At 46.6% G+C, this 15,844-nt stretch overlaps 1 protein-coding gene across 1 annotated transcript in view; it reads left to right on the top strand.

Annotated features, from left to right (window-relative positions):
• FBXW8 (F-box and WD repeat domain containing 8) overlaps positions 1-15,844 on the top strand; it is a 56,241-nt gene that overhangs the window by 11,623 nt on the left and 28,774 nt on the right. Inside the window, 1 exon segment of the mRNA XM_064674659.1 lies at positions 585-673. Within this exon segment, the coding sequence (XP_064530729.1) occupies positions 585-673 (89 nt within the window).

Genomic DNA, 15,844 nt, shown 5'->3' with positions numbered 1-15,844 from the left:
TGTGTTATTGGGGATAACTCCACGTGTCACCTACACCCAGCAATCCAACAGCCCAGTTCTGGTCATGAAACTAAGACATGTTCATCACATTTCTATTACATATTAATTATATTTCCTGCATACCTGCATGTGTGCTAATAATTTCTTGGATATGGTTCCAGATCTTCTAAGGAATCTCCTCTCCTTGAGAGCATCTCAAATATGTGGTCGGGTCATAACATACCTCTCTTACCATCCTTTGCTCTGACACACAGCTAAGACACCTCCTAGTACCTATTAATCACTGATACAGGGAGATAAGGAAGCAACAGCTGGCACAGATGGAGGGATCAAACACTGTTGTACCAAAGTTAAAAGAATTTCCCAATGTCTTCCCCCAGTGCTGCACAGAATCCTTTTGGAAGGAATATAACCGTGTATTGCAGGTGGGAAGGTGGGAGCTGCTGAGGGATTTATGGGATAGAAGTGCCTTTCCTCTCAGCTGTGCTGCTGCAGCAGCAAAAGCAGAGCTCAGGGTTTTCCACCTGGGGGATTTTGGGGGATGAAGGAGCGGGAATTTCACCCCCCTTTGTCCTCTGTGGCAGAACCGGATCGGAGCCGTGAGCCAGCTGAGGTACGAGCTGGGGAAGGTGCTGTGTGATGTCCACTCCTGGGATGGAGTTGTCATTGCTGGGTGAGTGTGAGGCTGTGGAAGGCCCATTTTATCTTCACCTTGTGATATCTCCTGTGCTGCTTTCAACACCTTCAAAAGCAACACCCCCTCGAGGCAACGGGATGGATTTACCTGGCTGCAGTTCCTCCTGGTGAGACACTGTCCTCAAATGCTTGATAATGATGGTTATCCTTGGATAAACTGCCCTTAAGTGACTGATAATGTTGGTTATCTACAAATTATTTCAGCAGTGCCAGTTTTTATTGTACTCTTCTAAAGTTATCTCCATTACCCCTATACATGCAGTCCCTGTAAAGTGCTTTCTGATGAACTGTGTCTATTGGTTTGCTGGGGAAGCACCCAGAATGTGTTAAACATTGTCCACATCTACTCTCTTTTTGTTATTTTTCCCCCTAGAAATCTCTTAATCACAAGGATATCTTGTCACAGCCCACAAAAATAACTTTAGAAGGACTTGCTGCTTTCCTCCACTGTTAATAACCTACCCAAAAATAGATAAACTCGAAGTTTTCTTTTCCCAATATAAAGCTTTTTCTGGACCTTGATTTAATACTAACCATTCATTTGGTTTACACACTTAAATACAATTTTAAGAGCCTCACAAACTCTCTTGACTGTCTAAATAGGTGTAAAGTTTAACTGGTTTCTAGTTCAGTTTTACAGGTTCAGTAATTAGTAGCCCCTCTATAAGTCACACGAGTAATTAAAATTCATCTGGGGGCAGTCAGGGCACATTGTCCTTAACATACCAGAATCCCATATTTTATAGTAACACTTCATGTTAATACTGTGCTTCGACACTGTGGGATTAGAGAAAACCACTTGTAAAATACTATAAAATTCACAGCCTGGTTATAAGAAAGGTGCCTTGAAAACTCTCTCAGACACAGAAATGCTTTTGAGTGCTCTTGGGCAACTGAGCAGAAATCTAAACTGTCAGCAGGAGTGAAAGGAGCTGGTTTATTTAGAGGTTTTTTTCTTTTACTGGATGTTCTCCCACTAGTTTCCCTTCTCCATTTGCAGCTCTCCCTTTCTGTTCTCTTTGCCATCCTGTTGACCCTCCTTCTGTGCCTTCCATGTGATGTTCTGCTGCTGTATCCATTGTGTTTGTAATCAGACAGGCAACATAAGGAAGTTAGGCAGAATAAATTACATTTCCAAAGTATTAATAAAGGCTATTATCACTTTAATACGAATACTTTAAATAACAAAGGGTTATTAATCCTGCCTGTCAAACTCAGGCAGTCCATATTTTAGCTTGGTGTGTTACAGAAGTTGGGTTGAAGCTGTCTCACACACTCTTTTCATACTGGTTCCCCAGTCCCTCCAATATCTCTTGATTCTTTTGGTGAGTTTGCATCAGTCACATGAAGGGAGGTGGTGCCAATAAATAATTCAGGCTCCTGAAAGGTTCCTGAAAATAGGTGAGCAGGTAAGAGACCTCTGAGGGAAAAGCTGCCCGTGTGTATGCTGTAGGAAAAGCAGTGTTCATTTAAATTACCCTCCAGGAATTTCTCTTCTCTGAGGAAATGAATTCTCTTTTTATGGAGCTGGGAGAACACGTTTGATAAAGCAGCAATCAGAATTCAGCTGTTTGACTTTCCCTGGTTTAGTAAATGAAATGTTTGGAATATTACAACCCCAAAGTGATGCCCTTTGCTGTTCACTGCTTGCCCTTCGCTCTCCTCTGGTGGCTGGAGACCTCTGAAAGCCTCTCTTAATTTGATAAGTGGTAAATAGCAAATGAGAGAACTACAGCTTCCAAGGACATTAGCAAATGGTGCAGGGAAAGACTTTGTTATGGGCATTTGGTAAGTATTTATGACATGTAGATTGAGGGACTCATCGGGGTTTTGTTGTTTGTTGTATTTTATCTTTTTTTAAAACCAAACATAACCCTCCCCTTTCTCTCCCAGCTTGTAATATTGTACTTAATGGCACTGTGCTTTCAGATCTGCCATAAAAGTGTAATGAATCTGGTGATCAATAGCAAACTGTTGCGTTCTTTCAGTCCTGAACAAGTAATTTAATAGCTGAGGTTTACAGAGTCAGTTCTCTTCTCAGTATAAATATCAATTATCTGTTACATTTAATGATTCTCTCTCCAGTTTCACAAACACTTCTGGGCTCAGCTTTGCACGTGAATAATCAGTGATGGCAGTGAGACTTGCCCTGGGTGTAAGCAGAGCTGGTGTGTGACTTTGCAGGGCCTGAGGAGCTGGGGGTGCTCCTGATGTTAATCCAGCACTGGGGGGCATTTCCTGGGGTTTTCCTGAGCTGTGCCACTCAGTTTTTAGCAGGGTTTTGGATCACAGCTCCCTCAGCTGCTCCTGCTGCTCCAGCCCCTTCCCAGCTCCATTCCCTTCCCTGCCCAGGCTCCAGCCCCTCCTTGTCCCTCTTGTTTGGCCTTGGCTCCCCCACCAAGCACCCAAGACCACAGCAAAGGGCTTCCCCCCCTCCTTTTATGAGCACAGGGGAAAGAAAGGGAAGGAAAAAAAACCTACTAAAAGACTGAAATAACAGAGCCCAAGCAGTGTATATATATTTTTTACACTTATATACAGTTACAAAAACTACATGCATACAAGAAAGAGAACCCCAACACCTCAAAAAACCAGAAAAACAGGTATACACAGCCAATAAAGAACTAGCAAATGAAATCTTAATACTTAAGCAGAGTCCACACCACCAGATCTCTCCTCTCAAATCAGGAAGAAGCAACAACCTCTCAAAACCTTACAGGCCTGCACTCCCACACGAGGAGCCCACCACGGGGAGGTTGCTGTGCTTCCTCCAACTCCTCCTCTCCGAGAAGAGATCTCCCTTCCAGCTTCCTCCCCCCTTCTATTTATATTTCTGCTTATGTAAAGAACAGAATGGAATACTGGGATATGGGGACTTCCTTAGTTTGGACCTGGTTGCCAGGAGGAGGCCTAAACCAAACCAGTGCAGGGGCCCAGAGCTGCCCCCAGGGCTGGAGGTGCCCCAGCAGTGCCAGCACAGGGATGGGCACTGCCCTGGGGCTGGGACACAGCAGGGCTGGCACAGCCCAGGGGCCACTGGCCACTTGCCCAGCTGTCAGCCATCTCTCCAGCTCCCTGTCCACCTTGTCCAGCCATCCTTCCCCAATCCTGCAGCATTCCATGGGGTTCCAAGGGTAGGACCCACCACGTCACCTTGTTGCTGTTCTGCTCCATAACTTCCCCTGGCACTGAGGTGAGGCTGATTCCCTGGATCCTCCCTCCAGCCCATCTTCTGGGTGGGCACCACTTCCAGTCACCCAGTGAGCCAGGACTGCTGGGAAATGGTGCAAGGTGGCTGGGTGAGCTCTTTGCCAGGTCCCTCAGCACCCTTGGCTGGATCCCATCTGCTCCAGGGACCCGTCTGTGTGCTTCCCTTTGGACTGTGGGCGCTTCATCCTGCTCCCATCCCTGCCTTCCACCTGAGAACAACTGGCCTGACTGTTAAAGAACACATCAAATCCCTCAGCCTTTTCCTCATCCTTTGTCACATGTTCCCCCCGATGCAGTAAAGGATGGAGATTTTCCTTACCCCTCCTTTTGTCGCTAATAGAAACATCTTTAATGGTCTTTTATGGCAGTACTCGATTAAGTTCTAGCTGGAGAGAGTAGTTCTAGTTGGACAGAGGGGTTCCCCAGGAAAAAGGCCGGGGCTGGTGTGTTTTGGGAGCCTTGGAGCAAGCCTGGAGTCAGTCTGATTTGATCTGAACCTGTGCTGTGATAGACCTGACCTTGTGTTCATCGCTGTACTCCTTCAAACTCTGCCGGGAAGTGGAAGAATTTCTGTTCTAGCTGCTGTAGAGCTTTTTTTTCATCTTCCCACAAGGAATTCGTACAGGCTGTGGGCAGAGTTAAACCAGCAGCCACGAGTGGGATTTATGGAGGCACACCTTGTCCGAAGTGGTTCGGGAGCTCGGCTTCTTAATTCCGCGAAGGAAGCAAACGATAAACTTGACGGGATGAGCTCTCCCTTGGAAAAACGCACCTATTCCATGCGCTCTCCTGCCTCCCCGCTGCCGCCAAAGCCGGAGCCAGGAGATGGCAGAGTATCCAGGCAGGATGGAGCCGGGAGGGAAGGTGGCCGAGCGGCTCCCTTTGTGCCCGCGTTCCTGGCTGACATCGGATAATTCAATCAGGGCGGCGCGCCTTGTGTTGATCATTAAAATTTCATCCCGGCGGTTACGACGCTTGTTTTCTGGGTCAGCCCTCGAATCCCTTTTCATTTGAGCCGGCGGTGGTTGTGGTTACCTCACTCCCGATCGATGGGAGTGTTCGCCAGCCTTTCTCGGGTTACTCGTCTCCAAGGATCCTCTTCAGAGGTCCGATGGCCCTCCTCCCCCCTCCCCGCCTTCAATTCAAATGCAGTTTCGTCTTTAAGTCGGGCTTACTTAAAGCAATTATACGGCTGCTTGCTTGGCTTTTATAAATCACCTGATGCTGTCATTTGCTTGGCTTCTGTGCAGGATGCCTGCGTTTCTTCACTTTCTCTTAATAAAAACCTGAATTTGTCGCGGCTTTTTTTTCCATGCTCAGACAGTAAAACAGCTACTTTTTATGCCACCTTCTTTTATTCTTGGCAGTGCTGACAGCCACACCGATGGGCATTTGTAGTCAGGGGTTGGTTCCTCCTGGAGATGATCTGGGAGCATCTGGTGCTTGTTTGAACTGTTGTCATCACACGGGGGATCCCGTGGTGTGACATGGCCGGGGCATGTTGTGGCACTGTCGTGCTGTCTGTGTGAAATACCTGTTCTTGAGCCACGTGGTGAACTTGCCCTGTGCTGGGGACAACCACCTCCCCTCAGGGCTGGCCCCTAAACCCACACCAGGCGGGCTGTGAGTCGGGCTGGGGTTTATTGTGCACTATGTTCACTTTGTAAGAAAGGGCCCTGTGGCTTTACTGCTGCTCTTGGTAGCTCTGAAAACAAACAGGGGAGGCCCAGAGCCAGAACACCCTTCCAAAGACCCAGAAACACAAAGCTATCGATTTTTCTTTATTTTTTTTCCTTTGGTTTTCCTAGACTGAAGAAAGAGAGAGAGACTGTGAGTGAAGAGCTGCATAAATGGAGATTTAAGGGCCTCAAGCTGATTTACCAGGTGCCATGAGGAGTCCCTCTTACAGACTAGGGAATCAGCCCTAAATTTTAATTTCAGATGTTTTCCTCCTTCCCCACCAAGTGCTGCCTGCTTTCCTAGAGATTTTATTTTCTTGGGTTGGGTCTGGTGAGATCCATCTGCTCTGAGTGGTTTATGCCTCCATAAATCAGCAGATGAACACCTCCTCCCCTTTTCAGGGTGGAGCCCACCTGGCATTTCCACAACTGAAGGACTTCCTAAATATCCTGGGTGGTTGGTAGGGGAAATCAGGTGGTTTAGAGGCATTTTGACTCTCATACTGAGAAATTAAATGCACTGAAATGACTTTATCCAGTTGTCTTCCTTCTGGTGAGCCTCAAACAATTTGGGCCTTTCAGTTTAAGTCCTAGTGAGCAACAGAGAGACATAATAAGTATCTGCTCCTCTGTGGTGGGTTCCTTTGTTCTCTTCCCTCTCCTCTTGCTCAAAGGTGACCTGCAAATGACTTTTTAAAAGCTGGCCTTCCCACTCTCTTTAGTTTTCCTAATGATGTGTGAAAAGAGCCCGAAAGGCTCGAAAACACTTTTTAAAAACTTCATGGCAACTCTCATCTAATTTGTTTTTTTTTTTTTTTCCTTGCTCCAGGGCTCCTGGGCTTATTCTCCAGGTATTTATTGTATTTATTATTAGCTCTTGAGTCTTAATTCGGCGTGTGCAGACCCGAGGAAACCGAAAGATTAATTAGTAATGAAAATGAATCAAAGTTAAAAACAAACCAAAGGCTTCCAACGGCCTGAGTTAATTATTTAATTGCTTAAATTTCGCTGGGGTGGTGGCACAGTCCCCTCCCCGTGACTGGAAGGCGTCAAACCAAGCAGAAGGTGAAAATAAATACCTTTTTCCTTCAAGCTTCCCCAAACCTTTGGTGTTCTTCTTGCTGTTAAGAAGGACTAAATCAGAGCTGCTTTTTTTTTCCAGTCGAGTCACCTTTAGGAGGGTTGAGAGCACGGTGACATCATGAGTTCAGAGGGTCGGGTGACAGCCAGGAGGGTGTGTGAAGTGACTTTTGTGTCAGCTCCTGACAGAGGAGAGCCTTGCAGGTGAAACCAAGAGCAGAGGCCTGATCCTGATTCCTTGGGAAAGCTGCTTTTCCAGCCTGTCTGAGCAGGAAGTTATTGGTTTACCTGTGGGTTTTGCAGGATGCAGGGGAAGGTGTTGCTGCAGCGAGGTGCTCTGTGTGTCTGCCTCCCGAGTCCCGGGGTCCTGCAACCCAAAATAACACCCCAAAATGCACCTACAGTACCCCCTGAGGACCCTGAAACCCAGGGCCTCCCGAGTCTGGGGTTCCTGGAACCACAACCCCCCAGAAATGGGAACCAGAGACCCTCAAAATGGACCCTTGGCCCCCTAAAATGTACCCAGAGACCCCCAAAATGTATTCCCAGCCCCCCAAAATGTACCCAGAGATCCTCAAAATGTACCCTCAGCCCCCCAAAATGTACCCAGAGCCCCCCAAAACACACTCCAGGGACCCCAAAACCCAGGGCCTGCTGAGTCTGGGGGTCCTGGAACCACAGCCCCTCAGAAATGGGAACCAGAGACCCTCAAAATGTACCCAGAGCCCCCAAAAACACACCCCGGGAAGCCCAAAACCCAGGGCCTACTGAGTCTGGGGTTCCTGGAACCACAACCTCCCAGAAACTGGAACCAGAGACCCCCAAAATGTATCCTCAGCCCCCTAAAATGTACCCAGAGACCCTCAAAATGTATTCCCAGCCCCCCAAAATGTACCCAGAGATCCTCAAAATGTACCCTCAGTCCCTCAAAATGTACCCAGAGCCCCCCAAAACACACTCCAGGGACCCCAAAACCCAGGGCCTGCTGAGTCTGGGGGTCCTGGAACCACAACCTCCGAGAAATTGGAACCAGAGACCCCCAAAATGTACCCTCAGCCCCCTAAAATGTACCCAGAGACCCCCAAAATGTACCCAGAGCCCCCCAAAACACAATCCAGGGACCCCAAAACCCAGGGCCTGCTGAGTCTGGGGGTCCTGGAACCACAACCCCTCAGAAATGGGAACTAGAGACCCTCAAAATGTACCCAGAGATCCTCAAAATGTACCTTCAGCCCCCCAAAATGTACCCAGAGACCCTCAAAATGTTCCCAGAGACCCTCAAAATGTACCCTCAGCCCCCTAAAATGTACCCAGAGACCCCCAAAATGAGGCTTTTCTTCTCCTGTGCCCACAGTGATGTGTTTTCTTGGTAGAGCAGCTGGTTTAATTAATGCTGGTGCGAGCCTTGATCTAAGTGATGGGAGATTCTTTGCCTGAAAATCAAAATTACTAGAAACACCTTGGCTTCAAGTTCTGCTTTTGTGAGCGTTCATTAAAATGTTTTGCCTGTGATACAACCCTTTGGCTCCTTTCTGTTCCCTTGGTAGGACATTTGCATGCCCTTAATATACAAAGGAGGTGAGGCAGGCAGAAGTACTTAGGGTGGTGAAATGGTGATTTTGTCAGGGATAACAATAAGCTGCAGGAGGGCTACACACTTCCTTAAAAAAAAAACCCTGCTTTTTAGAGCCATGATTTCCTAAAAAAAGGCCTTGGGAAGGAAGGTGTCAGCTCTCTGCAGCTCAGCTTCTGGGAGTGGGCCCCAGATGGACGTGGGTTGATGAATTGGGAAGTCGAGTTCCCGGCAGAGGAGTCTGGGAGCTGCTCACAGGGATGCTCAGAACGGTCTCCCTGCATGTGAAATCTTGTGAAATCCCTGTGAAATCTTTCCAGAGCCATTTTGGTCCCCGTTATTCACTTGTGTCACAGCTGCCCTCGTGTCTCCAGCAACCCAAAATAACGTTGGGATGGAATCAGGGAGGTGAATTTCCCTCTCCCCATTCTTCCACCAGCGTTAGGGTTGTTTAAAACCCTGGGTCTGGTTTTAACCCCGTCTGGTTTTTCTTGTATTTTCTGGTGTAGCTTTCTGCTGCACCATAAAATAGCATAATAAGTAATAAATAATAAAACCATAAAGTAGCAGAAAATGTCCTCTCTGCTATTCCTTTTGTATCTCATTTTTGGTCATTGTGTTCTGTTTGTGTTCCTTTCTGCTGGGTAAAGTAGTTCTTTACTCCATCTCTGCCACTGGACTGGTTTTTCCTGAATCCTTCCCTCCAGGGATCCCTTAGCCAAGCTACCTGTGGCAAAATCAGTGTATCCAAATAACTGGAATGAAAAACTGGAAATGAGGGCAGGAAGGCTTGGGAATTTTGACCTGTACAATCCAGTTTTAGTCTGGGAGGCACCTCACCCTGAGCAGTCCATCATTATCCCTCACTTCAGAACACTATTAAAAAAAAGGTCCTACTTATATTTAATTGATATAAATATAATTGATTGATATTTAATGTCGGTGTTTTTGGTTGTGATTGAGGCACTTCCCAACTTTTCTTGATGAAGAGGTGTTTTGCTACTGAACCTTCTGAGTTACCACTGCCTTCACTTGAGCCTTAGAGAGAAGATGAAGCTGAGGAGCAATTTGAACCAACTTAAAGGCAGTTGGACTTGGGTTTGCATGTTTAATTGGACCTTATTCGTGAGCCTGCTGAGGGGGGCACTGGCTGGATACCTTAATTAACCACAGGAAGGGCTGCTGGGTTGCTTTTGGTGGCGTCAGGATGAAAGCTCTGAGGTGCTCCTTGCAGCAAGACAATGCAAAATACTCATTATTTTACTTGCTTATCAACAGGCACCCGTTTAAACAGGGCTGGGGCTGGAGACTGTTACTTGAGCAAGATTCCTACTGACTTCAATAAAATGCATTGACATTGTAAGGACTTCATAATAAGATCTTTTGAGTATTAACAGATGGTCGCTGACTGCCTGAAACAAAGTTGTTGGGGGTTTTTTTTTGGGTTTGTTGATCACCGCAGGTATCTGGAAACCGAACAGACTTTGCCTTCTGGAAAGCAAACCTGACTGTGAAACAAAGGGGTTTCTCTCTCCATCCCCCTTTTTCCCACTGCAAATTCTTTAGAGAAAACGAGGGGGGGAAAAACACAGTCTGATTTCTGAGGTGTCTCATCCGAGGTCTTCGGTGCTCAGCCCGACGTGGGGTGGTGAGACCGGCCCTGGAGGGGTGCAGCCAACAAAACTGCCTGACTCCAGCATCCTGTTCCAGCAGAAACCCAGGGATGGTCCCTCTGACCTGCCGTTTGAAGTGAGATTCTGCAGTGCCAGCAGTGCAGGAGCCATGAAGGAAAGCAGTTTGTCTTTGCTGCTGCCATGGACCGAGTGAGCAGAGCCTCGACTGTTTGGAAAATGTTCCCGTTAACAGTTTTTCTTTTGTGTATTTGTCAGTTTATGTATTAGTTGCAGTTGTACTTTGCACAAACACTAATTAGACAGCCATCAACACTCAGGGCCAAAGGCTTCCTAACAATGCAACTGTGATAGCAGTGTCTTAATTGGTTGAGTATAATTGTCATTAGGCAACGATAAAGACATCTGGGGCTCTGGAGAGAGATCAGCGTCCCCCTCCTCCTCTTCCCCAGATTCGTTCTGGCTTGTGCCATCCAACACAGTTGAGCTTTTTCAGATGAGATTCTGTGTTTTGACCAGTTTCCTGATGTTTTTCTCCTTATGAAATCGTCTGCCTCTTCAGCCCCACTTCATTAGAGCCGTGCCCAGCCTCCCTCTCCGCTCCCTCCCACATGTGCTCCACACTCCACCACCTGCTTCCCGGGGACAGCAGCAGCTTTTAACCCCCAGCTCCTTCTGCTTCCACTCACAGGAGAGGGCACGGGGAAAATGTTCATCTCATTATGGCATTACTGCCAGGAAAAAGTAGTCAAAATGCTTTTGATTAGTCAGGAGGTATTTTTATTATAGTTCGTTTGTAGATAACACACGAATTTAATTCTTTCCCCGTTTCTCTCTGCCATGTGCATTCCATCTAGGGTTGCTCCATCCCAGCAAGGTTTTTATGCATGTCTGTAAAGCTTAAGCTGAATTTCCAGGCTAATTTTGACAGCTATAGACATATCTGTCCAGAATTACAGTGCTGGCTTGTTCTTGAGGAGGAGTATATCTAGAAAAATACAACTCTTGCCTTTCTCATTTGTATATACTGAAATATTCCAAAGAACAAGGGCAAAGGGGAGCGTGAGTCCCTCAGAGAAGCTGAGTTATTTGTGTGGAGAGTCTCTGTTGAACATCAGAGAGGGATAACTGTGCCTGTGAGGAGGACAAAGACCCAGAGCTGAGCTCCAGGCGTGGCGTGGATGGAACTGCAGGGAAGGCACCGGGGAAGGGGGATCGGGAGAGGGGGGATTTGGGGTTGGAAGCAAAACAGTCTTCTTGTTGCTCCCTGTTGTGCTCAGGAGAGCAAGACTTGGAACAGGCCTCGAAATGAAGTAAAGCAGGTGTGGTCTCTTCTGTTGGCTTATTTTAGGTTTTGGGGTTGGTTTGTTGGGTTTTCTCAGTGCAAGTGTCTTATGTGAGATATTGAAGTATTTACCTGCCACTGCAACAACCATCTCATGGCACCTATCGGGGGAAAACACAGCAGCTGAGTGCTGTTGGTATCAGAACAAATAGTGTATTCATTGTTGGATTAAACAGGAAGGGAGTTTTGAGTTGTTTGGGGTTTTCTTTTTCACTCCAGCAGAGAGCTAAGTGAGCATTTCATAACCATCCTGGTAGAAAAATCAGTGAGTGAATGGGTTTGGAGTATTGTGCATGTTCTTGGGCAGAAGACTTGCATCTGTGGTTATTTCATTGAGTAATCCAAATGAAATTTTCAGGGCAAAATGTAAAAGTTGTGAGAGAAATGAACAGAAATCCTGAAATTACCTAGTAACAGGCTCTGTGAAGTGCAGCGTGTTCTTCTCCCCAGCCATCTACACTGACAGGGCAGATTTGCCAATTATCTGCCATAGAGCAGCCTTTTTATTTATTTATTTATTTATTTATTTATTTTTACAGCAAGGCAACGCTTTAATAGTTTAAAAGCCTTTTGTTGTGGTTACAAATTGAAAGTGTGCTGCTCTTTACAGCAGCATTAAAAGCTGGGGGAGTTGAACCATCAGATTTTCTTAGTTCTGAACTGGATTCACCTGGGTTTGAAAACGTTCCAGGTCAGTGCTGGTCCAGTCCCAGTGTGTGCTGGAAAGGGGCCCGTGGGGAGATAGTTTGTGTCTCCCATTTTCCCAGCACTGGTCCCCTGCCCAGTCCTACATCTCCACTCATGTTTCCAGCATGGTCTTGTGACACCCCTCCAAATCCTTGAGGGATTGGCTGGGAAGGGTGGGAATGGTGGTGTTGAGTGGGAAATGGAGTAAGAGGGATGCAGGAAGGATGGAGCAGTGAAGGTTTAGTCCTGAGGAACACAGAGCACTTGTCCTGTACTGGGAGTGCTGGGATTCCTGGACAGACACCTGAAGGTAGGTCTGGGTGCTTGCAGGGTTCTCCTGGCACAGACACTGCTCCCTGTTCTGTGCCATGACAGAACTGGAGGGAGCACCCTGTTATGGGTTGTTCTGCAGCATCTGAACCCCCTGGAGCACCCTTGGGACAAGCACAGACAGTGCTCCCTGTTTTCTGCCAACAGAACTGGAGGGAGCACCGTGTCCAGGATCCTGTCCTGGGTCGTTCTGCAGCATCTGAACCCCCAGAGCACCCCTGGGTGCTGGGACGAGCTCGTGTGCTCACAGGGCCTGGCTGCAGGTGGGAGAGCAGAGTGGTTTCATGGGTCAGAAGTGAGAGCTCTTCAGCATGTGCTCATCTTGGGAGAGAGGAGTGAGGATGAGGGGGCTGCAGGGTGGGCTGATGCAGAGCCCCCTGAGCAGAGCCAGGTCCCAGCAGCAGCACGTCAGAATTTGGGTCAAATTGGTGTCAAACTGCTGGGCAGAAGCATTTGGTTCTGTTCCAGCTTGAGCTCAGCCTACAGGTGGTTCTTCATGAGCAAAGAACAGTTCAAAACTAAGTTTTGATGTGGTTGAATTCTGAGATAAAACTAATTTAAGCATTTACCATGGTGCTGTGGTGTTGGATCTTTAATCCCAGAATTGCAACGTTATTTTTTGTGCTTGGTAGAGAGTCCTGAGCCCTGGATCCCTCGTGTTCTGTGCTGTGTAGGGAACCCAGATGGAGTGAGCTCAGGGGATTATCCAGCCCTGTGCCTCTCCTCTAATCTTGTCATTGTTTTCTCCATCTCAGTCTTCCTTTTATAAATAAGAAATATATCTATATATCCCTTGACTGGACTATGTGAGAGCTACACTAGGAGGAGATGCTGTTCTTCCTTATTTACTTAGGGATGACAACAAACATTCTGTCAGTTCTGTCAATTCTACCAGTATTTTATGTCTCCCTTGAAATTCACTTCTCAAGGTCACTTAGGGACAAGAGAATTTTGGCTTCCCTAGGGAATAATCTGCTGCTCTTGGCATTTAGGAGAAGCTTGAAAACACGACCCCAACCAACCCCTAACATAAGGAAACGAAAATCAGCTCAAAATTAAAATGCTTCCAGAATGTCTTGTGTGCCTGGTGTTGAAGGGGACTGCAGCAGATCTGTGCAGTTCCCTGCCCCATTGTGTTTTATGTCCCAAATTTAAATTGGAACGAGCCCTTTCCAGTTTTGCAGACTGAAGATATTTGTTGTGAACGGATCTGGACTGGCTTGTCCGATCCAACGGGAGACATTTTGCTTTGGGGAAGCTTCTTTCTTGATCTGTCCTTTTTTTTAAGTGGTGCTGCTGTAAACTGGAAAGGAAAGCAGGATTTTGCAGAAGGAGGAAAAGCAAGAAGTGCTGTCCCACCCTGTTCTCCCATTTCCTTCTGTCTTGCCCTGTAAAGCCCCGGCAGAGGCACCAGGTGACAAGGACACTGTTCCCCTCCCCTCCTGGGCAGTGCAGAGGATTCATGTGCATCTCTGTCTCTCTCTGCCTGACACATTTCACCTCCCCCTTGGGCACTTGAATTAGTTGTATAAATTGGAGCATTTTCACCCGGAGCTGTTGGGAGTGACCTGACCCAGAGCACCCGGATCCAGAGCGTGGCCCTGCCCAGGGAACTGGGTACCTGAGTGCAAGCCCAGCTCCCTCGAAACCTTTGTGAACCACTTTCCTTCCCCTCCTCTGTAAATAACTCTTTGATTTTCCTCATAAACCCAGGACAGCCATTCCTAACCACCAGACCTTGGGGGTTTGTAAGAATCATTCTTTTGCCATACTTTTCCCCCAAAAAGTCAGGATGTGACAACAAATCTGACAGAGGAGGAAGCACCTTTGATTTTCCAAAAGAATCCAAGTATCAGCTATGGCAGAGAAAGAGTGAGCCTCTGACAGTGTTGTCACAGTTCTGTCAAAACTGATCTAAGTAATTATTGAACTGTTCCAAATGGTGTTGAACTGTGGTCTTTGACCAGTTCTAGAAGAAGCTTCTCCTCTGCTTTGCCTGCAGTGTTTTTTTTTTTCCTCTAATAATATGTTGTGTGGGCTTAGGTGGCCCAGAGCAGTCAATCTCTTGCTTGCTGAACATTCATTCATTTGGATATATTCAATTTTATCTGAGAAGTTTCGTTCTTTTTTCATTTTCTCAATGACAAACTGATGCTAAACTACAGTTTTTGTGATATTTTGGTGAGCCTTCTGCGAAGATAAAAGCCTCAATTTTAAAGACAACACTTAGCTGAATTAATTAATTAGTCTTCAGAGACGTAGGTAAATCTGCCCTGTTGCTGAGGCATTGAGAAATTTCTTTCTATAAAGAGCAGTAGGTTGGGTGGGTGCTTGTATGTCTGGATAAATGCTCTGATTCAACAGCCTTTCCCTGGCACCACCACAGTCACAAATCTTTAAGGACTGAAAAGAGGCAGTATGAAGTTTTGCCATGATGTAATTTGGGCTCATTACTGATCACCTTTTCTTCTGCTGAGCCCTCTCTCCTTGCATGTTAATACTGAGTTGGTAACCTGTGGTAGCTCAGTTGTGTGGCTCTTACAGCTCCAATTTACCTGTCTTGGTAGCCTTAAATCAATAACAGGGAGTAAAATGTGCAAAGTTGATGGGCTTGTTCACAGGGGATCAGTCCAGGAGCTGTAAATGGTGTTGGGTTTTAAGGCACTTTCTGTTTCTTCCTCCCTTCTCCTGCAGCTCCTCTCCTTTCTGCTGAGCCCTCTCTCCTTACATGTTAGTAGTAAAGTTAATATTGAGTTGGTAACCTGTGGTAGCTCAGTTGTGTGGCTCTTGTAGCTCCAGTTTACCTGTCTTGGTAGCCTTGATGCCACCCACATTCAATAAAAGGGAAGAAAATGAGCAAAGTTGATGGGCTTGTTCACAGGGGATCAGTCCAGGAGCTGTAAATGGTGTTGGGTTTTAAGACACTTTTTGTTTCTTCCTCCCTTCTCCTGCAGCTCCTCTCCTTTCTGCTGAGCCCTCTCTCCTTGCATGTTAATATTGATAGTTGGTAACCTGTGGTAGCTCAGTTGTGTGGGTCTTGTAGCTCCAATTTACCTCTCTTTGTAGCTTTAATTCATAAATAGGGAGTAAAATGAGCAAAGTTGATGGGCTTGTTCACAGAGGATCAGTCCAAGAGCTGTAAATGGCATTGGGTTTTAAGACATTTTTTGTTTCTTCCTCTCTTCTCCTGCAGCTCCTCTCCTTTCTGCTGAACCCTCTCTCCTTGCATGTTAATATTGAGTTGGTAACCTGTGGTAGCTCAGGTGTGTGGCTCTTATAGCTCCAATTTACCTGTCTTGGTAGACTTGGTGCCACACTCAATACAAGGGAGTAAAATGTGCAAAGTCTGTACAGCAAAGAACTGTAAATGGTGTTGGGTTTTAAGACACCTTTTGTTTCTTTCTCTCCTCTCCTGCAGCTCCTCTCCTTTCTGCTGAGCCCTCTCTCCTTGCATGTTAATATTGAGTTGGTAACCTGTGGTAGCTCAGGTGTGTGGGTCTTGTAGCTCCAGTTTACCTGTCTCTGTAGCTTTAATTCATAAACAGGGAGTAAAATGTGCAAAGTTGATGGGCTTGTTCACAGGGGATCAGTCCAGGAGCTGTAAATGGTGTTG

Source organism: Pseudopipra pipra, chromosome 18 (genome assembly GCF_036250125.1).
Source record: "Pseudopipra pipra isolate bDixPip1 chromosome 18, bDixPip1.hap1, whole genome shotgun sequence".
Lineage (NCBI taxonomy): Eukaryota > Metazoa > Chordata > Aves > Passeriformes > Pipridae > Pseudopipra > Pseudopipra pipra.
Note: the sequence above shows the minus strand (reverse complement) of the source record. Positions and strands in the feature narration are given on the sequence as shown.